We start from the raw sequence: 16,599 nt of genomic DNA on the forward strand, positions 1-16,599 counted from the left end.
CATGGTCCAGTAACTCAGCCTCCCTCCCAACCGGGCCCAAAGCCAGCTCACTAATTGCAGCCGGCTCTGAGGACCAAGGACAGAACTGTAGGGGCGCTGAGATCCTCAGTGGTAGATTTGGACCTTGTCCTCTCTCATACTTATCGTCACTATTAATTCTTAAAGGAAGCTGTAGGATGCACAGGCTTTGCTTGGAAAGAGAGGAATTTTGATACAAGGGACTCCAGCTGGAGCAGGTAAACACAGGGGAGGGGGGAGAGACCCCCTCCATCCTGCAGAAAGGGGGGCCCCCCAGATCTGCTAGGTCTATCCACAGTGCACAGGCCAAGGATAGGCCCATGACTAGATGGTGTGGCCTCTCCAGTGGCCCAGCTCTGGGAGCCACACTGGCCCCACAGACCACCTCTGATCCCATGTCCAGGCTAGCACCTCCAGGTGTGGAGTCAGCCCAGTGTGGGTGGCATATCTGGGGTTTGTGGAGAACCCATGCCCCTCTGGAAGTCAAGCAGGGCCTGTGAGAAGATGGGCTACAATGTGGGAAGGGTGGGCATTGCCAGTGTCAGCTGGATGTAGTGATAGGGTTTGGCTGAAGAATTTGGGCCCCGGGGCATGCTCTAGATACAGCAAAGTTCCTAGGCACGATCCTGGGGCAAATGACAGGAGGACCTCCCTGAGTCCCAGTCTCCCACGTCATAAAGTCTCCCACCTCTGCAGGATGGAGGAGGGCTCTCTCTCCCGTCTCCTCTGCTCCCCTGTGTTTATTTGCTCCAGCTGGAGTCCCTGGTACAAAATTCCTCTCTTTCCAAGCAAAGATTGTGCAATAAGGAAAAATAACACTTTTCCTTATTTCTCAGTGAGTTCTGTGCCTAATACACAGCAGGTTTCAACAAACTTGTCAAATTATTACTATCGTTACTGTTGTTCTTATTTTTTAGCTAATCTTTTATCAAAGTTCTCATTTTAAGAATCAAAGGGTCAAAAGGTAATGTCAGCCTTGGCTTGATTTAGTCACTCTAATGCCCAAGGGGGTCTGAAGAAATTGTGTGGGCGTGCCCCAGGGCAGAGGGGGGAGGTCCAGCGTCTCTGGGTGGTACCCCAATTCTGTCGTGTGGCCAGGTAGGCACCAGGGAAGGGAAGAGAGGGTAGTACCTTGGGCATCCTTTAAGGTCTGAACTTGCCACTGGGGCATGAGGGGTGATGGTGAGCTTTGGGTCCAGCCGCAGAAGCCGTCCTCGAAGTCGCAGTAAAAACCAGCAGGGAGTTTACCTGCAGGGAGAGCACAGGGGCACGGTCATTGCTGGGACTGCTAAACCCAAAACATAAAGTAAAATTATCCAGGCATGATCAATCTCTTTAATAACAGCTCCCTATGGGGTTGTGGAGAGTCGGACACGACTGAGCGATTGAACTGAACTGAACTGAACCATACCCACAATGTCTAATGCTGCTCATAGTGAAGAGAAACCTAATCTCTAACTTGTACATGTGCTAGTCTACTGCTTTCTGATCTTCTGAAAATAATAATAACTTCACAGCGTGGGGTATTGTTATCCCAGCTTTATATATGAGAAAGCAGAGGCTCAGTGATGTTAAGTAACTTGACCAAGGTCACAGAGTCAAAGTAACCCAGCTGGGATTTGAACCCAGGTCTTCTGCCTTATTTGGAGAAGGCAATGCAACCCACTCCAGTACTGTTGCCTGGAAAATCCCATGGATGGAGGGGTCTGGTGGGTTGCAGTCCATGGGGTCGCCAAGAGTCAGACACGACTGAGCAACTTCACTTTCACTTTTCACTTTCATGCATTGGAGAAGGAAATGGCAACCCAATCCAGTGTTCTTGCCTGGAGAATCCCAAGGATGGTGGAGCCTGGTGGGCTGCCGTCTATGGGGTTGCACAGAGTCGGACACAACTGAAGTGATTTAGCAGCAGCAGCAGCTTCTGCCTTATTTATTTATTTATTTTTGGCTGTGTTGAGTCCTTGCTGCTGCGCACAGATTTTCTCTAATTGCGGAAAGCAGGGGCTACTCCTCATTGCAGTGATTGGGCTTCTCATTGTGGTGGCTTCTCCTGTTGCTACAGGCTCGAGGGCACACGGGCTTCAGTAGTTGTGGCACACAGGCTCACTTGCCCCGCAGCATGTGGGATCTTCCTGGACCAGGGATCAAATCTGTGTCTCTGGCATTGGCAGGCAGATTCTTAACCCCTGGATCACCAGGGAAGTCCCTCTTCTGCTTTTAAATTCTGTGCTCTTCACACAGATCCACCATGAACAGGACCCTAGAAAAGTCACTGAAGTACATTTCCAGTGATCAGCACAACGATAAGAATGTGGTGGTGGCAGTGGTAGTGTTGGCTGGGAGGTGGTTGGTATGGGTGCCTCAAATCACCTCTGTCTGCAGAGACACATACTGCTCAAAACTATCTGTTTCCCTTTATTTCCCAATCCCCTGTAGTTAAGTGAAGCCCCGTGGCTGGCCTGGCCAGTGACATGTGAGTGGAAGTGATGCGCGTCTCCTCTGGAGTGAGGCTGTGAAAAGCCCTGGTGTAGATTTCAGTCTCTCTTCTGCTGAAGTGATCGAGGAGAATTCTCATTCCTGGAAGCACTGCTGCGGGAAGATGGCGCTTCTGCCAGCAGGAGAGATCCTGTGGGGTAGAGGCCCCCGCCTCCCCTCGGTGGACAGGAAGAACCGTAAATGTTATGTTAAGCCACTGGAATCTGGGGATGGTTTATTACTGCAGCATAACCTAGCCTATCCTGACTAAGCAACCCCAGCCCCTGGGGCCTCTTTATATCATCTGTTGGCTCAGCATAAACGGTCCTGTTAGCACTTTTCTCCTTATCAGCCCGACCTCAGGTCCCATTAAAGAGGCCACCATCAGTTCCAGAGACCATATATTTCCCCACGGCCCACAGAGAAGGGCAGGAGCAGAGGGGTCGAGAGAGCTCCCTTACTTCAGCTCACTCATAGAATGGCTGGACGGCCCTCAGCCCTGAGGAGCTAGTGGGCTTTCCAGACTACCCTGATGGTGCCCGACAGACCAGGCCAGGCCCGTCTCCACGCGGGAGCTCTCGAGCAGGGCCCAGCACCCTCAGTGTCCTTTCTCTGTCTCAGCCTTCTTGGCAGCAGCGGGCTGACAATGAGGGCCCTAACACTTCCTGGCTGTGACAGCACCTTAGTGAATTATTACTCATTTCCCCCTGATTCTCTGTGCATTTCACACAGAGGCAGAATTATAAATTAAAACAGGCTGTCACTGACTCTGAGCATCTCTTCCCATTTATACCCCCCTGAAGAAATCATCCCCCCGCTCAGCCCCACATGTTCCTCTGATTAAAAATCCAAAAGCAAAGGAGATCTTTCTATTTTATTTTTTATGCCCCCCTCAAGGAATTTCACATTCACTTCTTTAGCAAAAACTAACTGGTAGCTGGAAGCGACCTTCCAGAAAACGTCCTTCACACATGTGCTTAAACCAGGACCATGATGGAAAACCCCAGCAGGCAACGACGGGCTTCAGGTAGAAGGAAGACGCAGGGCTGAGCTGGGTCCTACACAGCGCATCGCCCCCTCCTCACTCTTCCAGCACTGGACACCTGTGCTCTGGTCCTAACCTCTCTGCTTTCTGCAGGTGACCTCAGACAAGTCACTTCCTTCCCCAGCTCCCTCATCTGTAAAGTGGGGTAAGGTAGTGCATATTTCACAGGGCTGCTTTGAGGACGAAGTAAGGGAGAGAGGATGGAAACATTCTGTAAACACAGCAGTGGTGGCATTATGAATCATCATTCATATCTAGGCAGGGAAACTCAACATCTGAAACTGCCAACACTGCCCTAGAGGCCAGAGATGGGCCCCTCAGCTCCTCTCTGGAAATGCCTGGGCCTTCCACTGGGACAGGAATGAGGAAAGCCATTGGCATTCTCCACCTTCTGGAAGTCCATTCTTGTCCTAACTTGGCATAGGATCCAGGGTGAGCTGAGATCAGAAACCCCTTTGTTTTTGGATGATTGAATAAAAGGAGATGAGATAGGCCAAAATAGGTCAATGGGCAACTTATGTGACAACTTAAACCTTGAAGGGTGGGCAGTGGTGCTGAGAGAATTTCTACCGCTTTAAGAACATGAGAGCACATGCTCAGCAAGGAGCCAGTCCTGAGGAAGATGGTGGGGCGGGTGCCAGCATCAAGCCCTTGGCGGATCAGGCCTGTGTGGGGAAATTGCTGCTAAGACCATTGCTGAGCAGTATTGGCACCCCGCGTTGGATCTAAGGTGTTACCTCATCCTTCTCAAGCACCTACTCAGTGCCCTGGCATGTTGCAGGGCCTCAATACTTATTTGTTGAATGAAATGGGAGTTGGTTGAGCTCAGGGTCAGAAAGGAGGAAATGACAACCCACTCCAGTATTCTTGCCCAGAGAATCCCATGGACAGAGGAGCCTGGCAGGCTATATATAGTCCACGAGGTTGCAAAGAGTGAGGACACAACTGAGTGCTAACACTTTCACTTTCTTCAGTCCCCTAACTCTCTGCCACTTAGAATGTGGTCCTGGAGCCAGTCACACCTGCATCACCAGTGAAACTGTTAGCTGTGTGGAATCTCAGGTCTCCCCTCCCTACTCCCACCTACTGAATCAGAATTTGCATTTTTAATGCTCTTCACATGACTCCCAGGCACCTTAATGTCTGAAAGGAACTGTTGTAACCCACCCTCTTCTTGGGCTGCAGCCAGGTACTTTGTTGGCTGGATGGCCAAATCGGCTATGTGTGGGTCAGTCAGTCCCACAACATTCGGCAATTATGACACCTGATTCCACTCTAAGAGAGACAAATTGGTCGGGTCACAGAGACGTGACCTCAGCAGCAGCTGCAGGAGCTGCCAAGTATAAACTCCAGGCCAAACGACACTACTTCTTTTCCTTCCTGTGTGACAACTCTGTTAATATTTTTGATAAATATGTGTTATACATTTTCTTGAAAATATAGAGTCATGGGAAAAATGCTAGAAGAAATACATCAAAATATTATGGTTATCTCTGAATGTCTGAGAGGGAGGATTATGGGCAATAGTTATTTTCTCCTGTGTACTTTTTGATTTTCCAAATATTTTACAACCAACATGTTTTATTTTACAATAAAGAAATAAACCAAAAAAAAAAAAAATGCTTTCTCCCGACAGGAAGAGTATCCCAATAAACAGATGAGATTATTGAGTACATGGAGGGGGAGTGAGCTGCCTCCAACATTTAGTGAATCCACGACCCACCCAAGGAATGAAGGGGGGCAACCTGACCCTTTTCTGGGACACTGAATGCCTTTAAGGCCATTGCTCAGGACACAGAGGGAACCTTGAAGACACCCTTCAATGGGTCACAGCATTTGGGGATGTAGTCATGAACTGTCTATGCTTAATTAGAAAAAGGTGTATGGTGTATGGTGGTGGGCTTGGAGGATGGGATGTGAACAGACACGTTCCTGATTGGATGGAGAAGGACAAGAGCCGTGCCACCTCCATTTCAGGTCCCCAGCTCATCTCAGTCAGAAATGCCCCTCAAGGTTGAGTCTGATAATCTGAATGAAGCTTAGTGTGAGTGTGTAATTCCTTCTGGGGAAAGTGTCAGGAGTTGAGGCTGGGAGTTGATAGGATCCAACATACTTTTTCCCTCTGAATTTCAACCATGGTTGAACACCCTGGCTTAAGTTTAGTGACCCTCATGGGGACATCCTCAACAATTTGAAAGCGACTACTGCTCAGAGACTATGTCCCAAGAGGTTCCAGACCACCTGGGAAGGACCAAGGCCAAGGCAAAGTCACACAGCTCAGAGGCACTGCTGGAAATACTATACAGACAAATAACTAGAGAGAGACACACATAAAGGCTGGGTCCGGGACAGCACAGGTGGGCCTGGCTTCTTGTTGGTCCCTGTGTGTAGTGAGAGCTTGGAGAAAAAGCCAGGAGCAGAACAGTGTGGAACAAGCTAAGGGCTTACCTGCAGCTCATTACCGAGTTTTATCTAAACAACCACTATTTCATGATTATTGGAAAATGTCATTGGAAAGTTTTGTATAAAAAGGAAGATTTTTAAATTGAAAAATGGATTTCTTTACTGTTTCACTTGAAAGGGAATATGTAAAACCTTTTTTTGTTAAGTGAAAAATCTGTCCTCCAAAAGACCTTGGGGACACTGTGAACTTCTTAGAGCTGTTTGGCAGGCAGGCCACAGCGTCCTGGAGCCACTGTGTCTGAAGGGGCACTGGCTTGGCTGCCCAGGGCCCCGTGGCACCCCAGGCTGCTGTGTCCTTTCCCAACCATGATCCCCTTGCTTCACTCCCTGCCCATGTGTTGGATTTTCAGCTCTATGAAGACAGAGGCTGTGCTATTCGTCTGTGCTCCAGGATCAAATGCACTTTTTAGTTCACTTTACCTGTGTTCTGTAAGTGCTTGCAGTTTTCCTGGAAGAAATGTCTAGAGTGTTCACTCCTCCCCAGGCAGCTGCTGAGAACACACTGTCTTCAAGTGGAGTGAGCACTGGGCTGGGAGTCAACCCTGCCCCTAACTTCCAGTAAGACCTCAGCAAGCTGTGTCCTTTGGGGAGCCCAGGCTCCCCAACTCATGTATTCATTTTAATCAACAAGGAGTCAGTGAGCACGTATGCTGCACCAGGAATCATTTGAGATCTTGGTATGGGGAAGAGTACCAGGCCCACTCTGTCCATATCAGGGGAGGAGGCATGGAAACCACCTCCAAGAAATGTAATGGATGCACCCCCACTAGGATGGCTAACATGGAAAAGGCAGACAACAGTAAGTGTTGATGAGGATATGGGGAAACTGGAAACCCTTATACATTATTGGTGGGAATGTAAGATGGTGTAGCCATTTTGGAAAATTGCTTGGAAGTTCCTCAAAATGTTAAATATAGAGTTATTATATGACCCAGCAAATCTATTCCTAGGTAGGAAATCTCATTTCTAAGAGAAATGAACACATCTGTCTATACAAAAACTTGTATATGAATATTCACAACAGCCCAAAAGTGGAAACAACCCAAATCCTCATCCACTGATGAATGGATAAACAAAATATGGTATAGCAATACAACAAAATAGTTTTTGGAGATAAAAAGGAATTGAGTACTGACATGTTCTAAAACATGGATGGGCTTCAAAAACATTATGCTAAGTGAAAGAAGCTAATCACAAAAGACCACATATTATCCGATTCCGTTTGTATGAAATGCACATCTACAGAAACAGTAAGTAGATTAGTGGTTACTTAGGGCTAGAGGGAGCTGAGGAGGGAAGAGGGGAGGAAGCTGAAGGGGGAGGGATTGTAGGGAATTGAGAGACTGCCGGGGGTTTCTTTGTGGAGGGATAAAAATGTGCTGAAATTCGATTGTGGGAATGGCTGCATAGTTGTGACTACACTTAAATTGTACACTTTAAACGATTGAATTGTATGGCATGCAAATTATATCTCTCAAAAGATGTTAAAACGTAATGAATATTATGGGGCATGGATGCGGGGCGGGGTGGAGTGGTATGGAGGAAGAAGAACCAACTGTACTGGTTGGCAATGGTCAGAAGACGCTTCTCAGAGGGACTGACTGTTGAAGTGAGTCTTGGAAGAGCAGATGTGACTTAAGATGGGAAAGGGCATTCTGGCAAGGGAAAGGACAAAAAGCCAGGAAGGTGTGAGGGCGCTCAGAGAAGGTTTGATACGGCTGGAGCTGCGGTACATGGGAGGCTGTGAGGACAAGGGAGGCATGTGGGTGATGAAAGAAAGGCTTAAAAAGTGAAGGAGGTCTGGGTCTCGAAGGTTTCACACGTCATGTTCGAGTTGGGCTGTAGTCTGCACATTTTCTCTATACATGAGGATGCTGAGAGCATAACATAAGATCTGGCTTGGTTCTTAATTACATGCTATTTCTAGACCATGGGTCTTAGCGCCATCTTTTGAAGACTTGTGTAAATTTTGAAAGCCGCCAGTGAGAGGACACAAGTGTCACTGGACATAAGGGAAGTTGCTCAAGCTCGCCTACCTCGGGTGCTGGGGGGAAGGAGGGGATGTGAGCACAGGGTGGGGTGGGTGGGGCAGCCCCATCTACTCACGGCACAGCTGGCCCTCGTCTTCTCCCTGGCTACAGTCCCGGTGGAAGTCACAGGCCTGCCCAAGCTGAAGGACTGTCCCGTTCCAGCAAGTGAAGGAACTCTGCAAGGCCATCTTGGAGCCTGGAGATGATCCTGGAGAGCATACAGAGACACAACCCTGGTCAGCTCAGCAGTCACGCAGGAAGGCTGTAGAGAGGCATCCCTCCGTGCCGTTCATATCTCACAGCCTGAGTCAACCCCAGCTTCAGTCTGGCCCAAACACCGGGAGGCAGAGAGGAAGTCAGCCTTGACCCCACAGACCCCTGGCTATGATGTCAGTGGTAGAGTGGCCTGAGCTTTGAGTCGTGCTCCCACAACACTCTGGGGTCCTCCAACATGTGGCTTTAGTGTGCCAGGTGGACAGCCTACAGGGCCACAAAGCTGTCCTCTCCCTCTCATGACAGGGACTTGCTGGAGGTGGCCCTGGGCCCTCTTCCACAGGCTAGTCCCAGAAGGGCTCAGTTTGTCAGCTGATGGCAGATGGCCACTTGTCACTGTCAGATCGGCCCCCAGCCTAGCTGGACATTCTCAGTAGCTCTTGGGCATGGGAAACACACAGGCCCTGCTTCCTTTGGGAATCAGATCCAAACTCTTTAACCTGTTCTTAAACGTCCTCTGTGATCTGGGTCCACATTTCCTTTCCTGTCTCACCTCTCTCGGTCTCTCCCCACAACCCCTGGGCTCCAGATCCACCTGGCCTTGGTTGGATGCAACCTGGCGCTAGAATACCCATTCCTAGAACATCTCCACCAAGTTGCTTGAGCCTCTGTGTGTTCCCAGCCCTAGCCAGTGCCCAGTTCACAAAAACTGTGAACATTAGATGACTCATCAGTGGATGACTGAATAATGCCTCCCCATCAACATCCATATCCCAATCCCCCAAACCTGGAAATATGTTATTTTATGTAACTTGTTGTGATCTTTAGATGGCAGGTTATCCTGATTATCCAGGTGGGCCCAATGTAATCACAGGGTTCTTATAAGATGGTGACAAGAAAGTGAGAAGTAGACCTGATGATGGCAGCAAGATTTTGTGGAGTCATGGGAGGAAGAGGTTGAAGGTATTTAGGATAACAAGAAAAATTCTCCTTCACTTTTGCTTGGTGATTTCTAGTTTCCAAAGTATTTTTTTTCTTATGCCTTATACATGCTCATGAAATACACTTAGGACCTTATTGCCCTCATTCTCAGTCCTACCAAAGAAAACATGAGCAAAATAAAATGCTTGTAAAGTCTTCCCCAGCCTGTGAAACACAGGTAAGCCGTGTCCTGTTTTATTCACACCTTATGATTAGGCCTTGTTTCTCATCATGGGTTTTCATGAACACGTGCATGTTTCATACACCAATTGCTTGTCATTCCCCAAATAGCTTTTACTTTTACAGTTTCTTTTACTTTCCTTCATTTGAAAAATATATGCCTATTGTCTAAAGTTCAAACCCAGGGTAAAAATCAACAAAACAATGCTCAGAATCCCACTACCCAGAGGCCATCATTTTTAACATCTCGGTAGAGTTCTCTTTTGTTTTCCGCCTATGCTTTAAAAGTGTGTTGAGTTGTGTCATATGTGTATATTGCTTAAATCAATTGAGGTTTATTGCAAGCTTTTTCTAGGGTTTAAGAATTCCCCATAAGAATACTTTTTAATGGCCACAATACTACGTGATATGTACCATAATTTATTTCAACATTATTCAATGATCAGATTGTTAGACTGTTTATAATAACACTTTGAAGAATATCTTTGAGCATGAATTTTTACCCGCCTTCCAGATTACTTTCATAGGATAGATTCCCAGAAGTGGGATTACTGAATCAAAGGGTTTAAACATTTTAAAGGCCCTTGATACATATTGCCAAATTGCTTTCTAAAAGTTAATCCAATTTATACTCTCACCAGCTGTGTTCATACATGCATGCCCCTCTTACTACATCCTGGCCAGCTCTGAACATTATCGTGATTTTTAACTAAAAGTATTTCCCTGCTGTTTTATTTGTATTTCTTTGCTAGTGAGGGTGAATTTTTTCCCCACATGTTACTAGCTTTATCTTACTCTGATTTTCAGGGAATTGCCCACTTCCTTTTGCCAGCGTACCTTTTAGGTTCTCCATGTTTTCCTACTGAATTGTATGAGATTATTAACAAGGATGTGAAACTATTTATCACATGCTTGGCATTTCCCCCCAGTATTTTATAGGCATTTTCATTCTGTTTAAAAAGCATCTTTATATCCAGGAGTTTTAAAATTTGTATGTAGTCCAAACCTACATATTTTCCTTGGTGTTTTCTTCTTCTTTTGTGCCTTAGAGTGTTTGTTCCATGTGGGGTCAGTAAGTAAGGTGTGGGTTGCCGTTTATAGTCTTTGACTTGCTCTCTCATTGCAAGGCTGCCCTCTTATTAGTGATAAAGAACCCACCTGCTAATGCAGGAGACATAAAAGATCCCTGGGTCAGGAAGATCCCCTGGAGGAAGGCACGACAACCCACTCCAGTATTCTTACCTGGAGAACCCTATGGACAGAGGAGCCTGGCAGGCTTCAGTCCATAGGGTTGCACAGAGTTGGACATGACTGAAGTGACATAGCACAAAACTAGCTGTTTGGATGCCTGTCTTCCTCACCAAACTGTAAGTGATTTGAAGGGAGGGATCAAGTCTTACCTCCATGAATCTACAACAGTGCCTTGTATAGAGATCTCCTCACCCCAATATTTGGAACTTGAACTGTAGTATGTTTTAACTATGGATGCGATCATCATGCCTGCTTTATACTGACAGTTGAGAATACAAAGGCTCAGAGTGGTCACGTGGCTTGCTGAGAGATTGGTGGAAACCCACATTTTCACATCTTGATCTCTATCTTGCACCCTGTGGGTCATAGACCCACCTGGTCCCCCCACCAGGTGATGGGTGGTATGGAGGATGTGCTCAGGAGTGGTGATAATGGGTACAAAAGGGCAGTGAGTCAATACCCTATCCTTTACTCACAAACCTGGATGGAGGAGGGGTCCAGTCATGGGAGGGGCTGCTGCTTTCATTCTCTGGATGCCCTGGTGTTTTCTCTGGGTGCTCCGGCGTTTATCCCCAGGACTTCTCTGCTGCACAGCCACAGTCCAGAGAAGCCGTCTCCTCCAGCCCTGCTTCTACCAACTCTTCCTCATCTCCTTTCCCCAGCTGGATACTTACAGGCTCCCTGGCATAGCCTCCTCCATACCACAGGGAACTTTATGCTTGTGAGAGATTCAATTAGATGGACGCCTGGTACTCTGATCTCTACTGCCAGCCCAAACTCAAAACTAATGAGGCACAACAAAAAACAACCGCTCTGTCTTCTCAAGTTCTTTTTTTATGGGGCCCATAAATTTCAAGGAGGAAAGTACCCTTGTTGAACGGTTTTAATCAAGGGCCTGAGTTTCTGAAACAGCATCCTTTCTGTGGTTGTGAAATGATAATTCTGGCTTGTGGAATAGGGTAAACTGAGGCCCTGATGGTCGCAGCCTGCCCCAATGCAGCAAGGAAGGGACAGAGCCTGGAAAAGAAGATCCAGCACCCACTTCTTGAGGTCTTCCTGCCACAGGTTCTGGTGATTCATGGAAACCACTGAAACACCAAATGCCCTAATCACAGAAAGATTAGGGAGAGCTAAGATCAAGTCACTTTGGGGAGACTGATGCTGGGGTTTCTTTTGTTAGTAAGGGTCTTCTCTATGGAAATCTATTTATTACCTTTGAGGAGGCAGTGCTTTCCAGAATAACAATAAAAGTCACTGGGCTTCCCAGGTGGCGCTAGTGGTGAAATCATCTGCCAATGCGGGAGACATAAGAGTTGTGGGTTTGATCCCTGAGACCGGAAGATGCCTTTGGAGGAGGGCATGGCAAACTACTCCAGTATTCTTGCCTGGAGGATCCCATGGACAGAGGAGCCTGGCAGGCTGCAGTCCATGGGGTCTCAAAAAGTTGGACATGACTGAAGTGGCTTAGCACACATCCATGGGAGTAGTAAGCCATCATCATTCCTTACCTTTGTACAGCACTGTAATAGCTTAGAATGTGCTTTCCCAATCCTCTCTGTTTGAACCTCATAAAAAACTGGCAGAACAGTTATTATGATTCCCATTTGATTAATCAGAAGAATGAGGATTCAAGAGATTAAATAACGGAGAAAGAAAGGCTTTCTAAACAGCAAGGCAGTACAAAATCCAACCAGTTATTTGCTAGGTGCTTTGCCTGAGATCTCACAGGTAGTAAGCCACAGGGAAGGCCCAGAACTTGGTCAGGTGACCTCAGATGGGGTTGTTCTCCCATCACTTGTGTTAGATCACCTTCTGAAGCAGCACCCTGATTGCCCAGGGAGTCACTTGCTGCTGCTGCTGCTAAGTCACTTCAGTCGTGTCCGACTCTATGCGACCCCATAGACGGCAGCCCACCAGGCTCCCCCGTCCCTGGGATTCTCCAGGCAAGAACACTGGAGTGGGTTGCCATTTCCTTCTCCAAAGTCACTTAGAAAGTTAGAAATGCAGTTGATATTCGGGCCCCACGTGGACCAATGAAACCAGTATTTCTAATGGACAGACTCTTGTTACCAGGGTATGAAAAGCTCCCAGTGGTTGAAAATCTGCCTGCCAATGCAGGTGACACAGGTTCGATCCATGGTCCAGGAAGATCCCACAAGCCACAGAGCAACTAAGCCCATACACCAAAACTACTGAGCATTCTAGAGCCCGTGCTCTGCAACAAGAGAAGCCACCACAAAGGGAAGACTGTGCACTGCAGTGATAGCCCCTGCTGCCACAACTAGAGAAAGCCTGGGTACAGCAATGGAGACCCTGCACAGCCAAGAATAAAATAAACAGATAAATAAATAAAAGCTTCTGGAATGATTCTCATGAGCGTAGGGTTGAGGGCCACTTACTTGGAGGGCTGGAGGATTTGGCCCTGAGCGCCTATGTGTCGTAGGTGGGACTTTTACCTCTGTGATTCTCCAATGCCCCCTGGTACAGTGAGGGAGTGGTCTCAGACCTAACCTCTAAGACCCCTTCCATCTTCAACATCCTGATTCTGGGGTTCTGAGCAGTGGTTGTTGGTAACTATCTGTTTAAAGGGTTGCTCGGATATAGTTCGTGCCGTCTTTATTAATGCTGACCACTTAATGGCTTCCTTGGAGCTTGCTGCCAAGTCACTCACCCAGCGAACTTCCCCTGTTGTCTCCTGCCATCTCGGTCATCTGTCATTTCCATCTTGGAATATCTCTCCTGAAATAGCATGCCACACTTGCCTGCCTGTTTATCTCCTCCCTGGGTGAGGGAGAAACCAGTTCAGACTTGCACCTGAGATGTGTGCGGCCCTGGTCAGGTTATGTGAACCGCTGTTTGACACTGAGTAATTCATTGGGTTTGCTCACTGGGAATGATTCCTTCTCCCTCATTCAAAAGAGAAACCCACACCTACGCCCCCCCTTCAATCGTGTCTCAGAGACTTCATGCTACAAAATCTATACAACTCTCCTAACTCAAATTTCTTTTTTAAACGAATGTCAAATTTTAGGGCACTTAATTAATTTTTAATTACGGTGATATATGTGACATTAAAAAAGGCACAGTTGTATCAGCTTTTGGGCTGTTTCCCACCTGCTTGCTCTTGCCTAACTGATGACACTCATTAAAGGGGGAAAATTTGAGAGCTGCATCAGTGGGGGGGATATTACAGATCTTGCTCTTAAATGAAAGAGAAGCAGAGACTATGGTGGGAGGAGGCCGGCTTCTAGAGTGTGGGGAGGTCAGGAGTGGGGCTGGAAGCTGAGCCAGGCTCCCAGTGGAAACTTACTGTTTCCCAGGACGAGGAGAATCAGGTGTTCAAGGGTAAACAAGCCCAGAGACATGAAAATGGATGGTGACATGATGAGGATGTAGTCAAACAATGTGCAGAGGCTAACAGCCGGCGCCACCATGCTGATGTTAATGGAGGTGTTGGAAGGCCCGGGAACTGTGTAAATTAAGCCTGGCAGAGACCAGTCCTGTTGAGGGCTTTGGCCTCATAAATTGTAGTGCAGACAACCTCATTAAAGAACTGGCATGTTGGGTTCCTACTCAAAATGTAAATCGGTGTGCAGAGGGCCTGGCTTCAGAGGCCAAGAGGGCCGGATGAGGAAGTGCTGTGCTAAGAGTCAGGAGAGCTGGTTCGAGGACTTGTCTTGCCACTAGTAAGACTCATGGGAGCATGAGCTAGTCACTCTTCTGGGCCTCAGTTTCCTTGTTTGTAGACTGTCCACAGCCAGTCACTCACATTTACCATGGGCTAGGTGTGTTCGCAGACTCTGCATCAAAGTCACACTGAGCTTGGTAATCATGCTACTTCCAGGCCCCGCTACAGACCTACAGAGTCAGAAGATCTCAGCGTGGGGCTCTGGATCCAGCATGTTCCACAGGCTCCCTGGGCGACAACTAGGTACACCAAAATCTGAGACCTCTAGTGCTCAGGAAGTTAACTGATCTTCAGTTCCTTCTCTCCTTGGAAGAATCCCAAGCCTTCCAGCACCACCCCTCTCTCGTGGTGACAATTCCTTCCTTAATCCAGGGCTCTCATTTCTGTTATTACTCCAGCAGACTCAAGGCACCCCTATGTTCAGTTTGTGTTGATGAGACCCCTAAGGTACAGAGAAACGAATACTAGGTTCCACTCTCCTCTTCTACTAGCTGGTGGTGTGAACTGGGACATATTCTCACAGGCTTTTCTCTTCTATAAATCAGGGAGGCTGTTTAATATACAGGATTTTTGTGAGGATCAAATGACACTGGGTACATAAAACACTATGTGGGCTTCTTAGGAGCTAAAGAGTATCCCAAAGAGTTTGGGAGAATTGGCCATGGAGGTTGGGTGGAAAGTTGTCAATGAAGGGGTTGACCAGGCCAAATTTTGGAGGCAGACAGTACCTCTGGAGATCCCTTATGCCTGATGTGTTACTTGCTCAGTCGTGTCCAACTCAGACCCCATGGACTGTAGCCTGCCAGGCTCTTCCATCCATGAGATTTTCCAGGCAAGAATACTGGAGTGGGTTGTCATTTCCTTCTCCAGGGGTTCTTCCTGACCCAGGGATTGAACCTGGGTCTCCTGCATTGCAGGTAGACTCTACCACCAGGGAGGCCCTCATGTCTCATAGAGAAGATGAAACCCTTTCAGCAAAACAAAGGTGTAAACAAACCCAATAGTAATTTGTGACATAAATAATAGCTATGAGGAGTAATTGCAAGAAAGAATTTCTAAGATTATTTGTCTCTAGTGTCACCCCCACCACCAGAGTTAGCTTTCTGAGCCCAGCTTCTTTAGATTCTAATCCTAAACCTTCGCTGGTTTCCATGGCCTTCAGTTCAAATAGAGGCTTTGCACACCCAGCTCAGCCCACTTTCCCAGCATCACCGTGTGTTTTGCATCTTTAGCTGAAGACCATGACTTATAGTTTCTTGAACATGCAGCCATGGCTACAGCCTTTGTGTAACCCAATTTGGTGGGCTAGATTCATCTTCTCCATCTGAGCAATTCCTCCTAACTCAGATGTCACTTTCCCCGATTGCTTGTTCTTCTCCCTTGATGAAAGATGTTTGCCTCCCTCTGGAGTTCTCTGGTAATCACTATACACCTTTAATAGTGAACTCTTCTCCCCCATTGACGATTTTTTTTTTTCCAATTTTATTTATTTATTTTTTTCAAGTTGAACAGACTAAATTTCTTTAAACAAACTTACTTATACTCTAGAGTCCTTTAAAAACTTAATAGCATTTATACATTGAAGGTATTTGATTTTCTTGTAACTAGCACTTCAAATGCAACAAGCATTTGAAGCAACAAGCATTTGACCCAACAAGTAAAACTTTCTACAGTTCATAACTTTTTTTTTTAATCAAATAATCCAATTTTATTTATTTTTTTTTTCAAGTTGAACAGACTAAATTTCTTTAAACAAACTTACTTATACTCCAGAGTCCTTTAAAAACTTAATAGCATTTATACATTGAAGGTATTTGATTTTCTTGTAACTAGCACTTCAAATGCAACAAGCATTTGAAGCAACAAGCATTTGACCCAACAAGTAAAACTTTCTACAGTTCATAACTTTTATAAATAAAATAAATTAAATGTACAGTGAATAAGTTCTCTGAAATATTTCAATATTTCTGCAGGTTTAGTAACATCGTAAAATACATTTCAACTAAAATTCACAAATCTAAAAACCTGTTAGGCATTTTTAGGCATTTTAAGTTGGAAATGAAGACCAATGTTACATCGTAATATGCCAATTACAAATAGTACTTCAAATAGCAAATACTACAGTTTGTCCCAAACTTTAAAAACTATTCATGAACTCAACACTGAACTATTGATGGCTATGAGAATTGTTTCCTAGCCTTTTGCTGGAGAGCTGGTTTGGTGATGCTGAATTCCCTCAGCTTTTCTTGTCTGTA

At 46.5% G+C, this 16,599-nt stretch overlaps 1 protein-coding gene across 1 annotated transcript in view; it reads right to left on the bottom strand.

Moving 5' to 3' along the window:
* The window catches only part of ALK (ALK receptor tyrosine kinase), a 752,669-nt gene that overhangs the window by 115,600 nt on the left and 620,470 nt on the right, over nucleotides 1–16,599 (bottom strand). The window contains exons 6-7 of the mRNA XM_055400465.2: nucleotides 8,108–8,239; nucleotides 1,150–1,266 (exon numbers count right to left, since the gene is read on the bottom strand). Of these exons, the coding sequence (XP_055256440.2) occupies nucleotides 1,150–1,266; nucleotides 8,108–8,239 (249 nt within the window). The remainder of the gene's footprint in view (nucleotides 1–1,149; nucleotides 1,267–8,107; nucleotides 8,240–16,599) is intronic.

This window comes from Moschus berezovskii, chromosome 11 (genome assembly GCF_049115385.1).
Source record: "Moschus berezovskii isolate FMDL1 chromosome 11, NW_MosBer_1.0, whole genome shotgun sequence".
Classification (NCBI taxonomy): Eukaryota; Metazoa; Chordata; class Mammalia; order Artiodactyla; family Moschidae; genus Moschus; species Moschus berezovskii.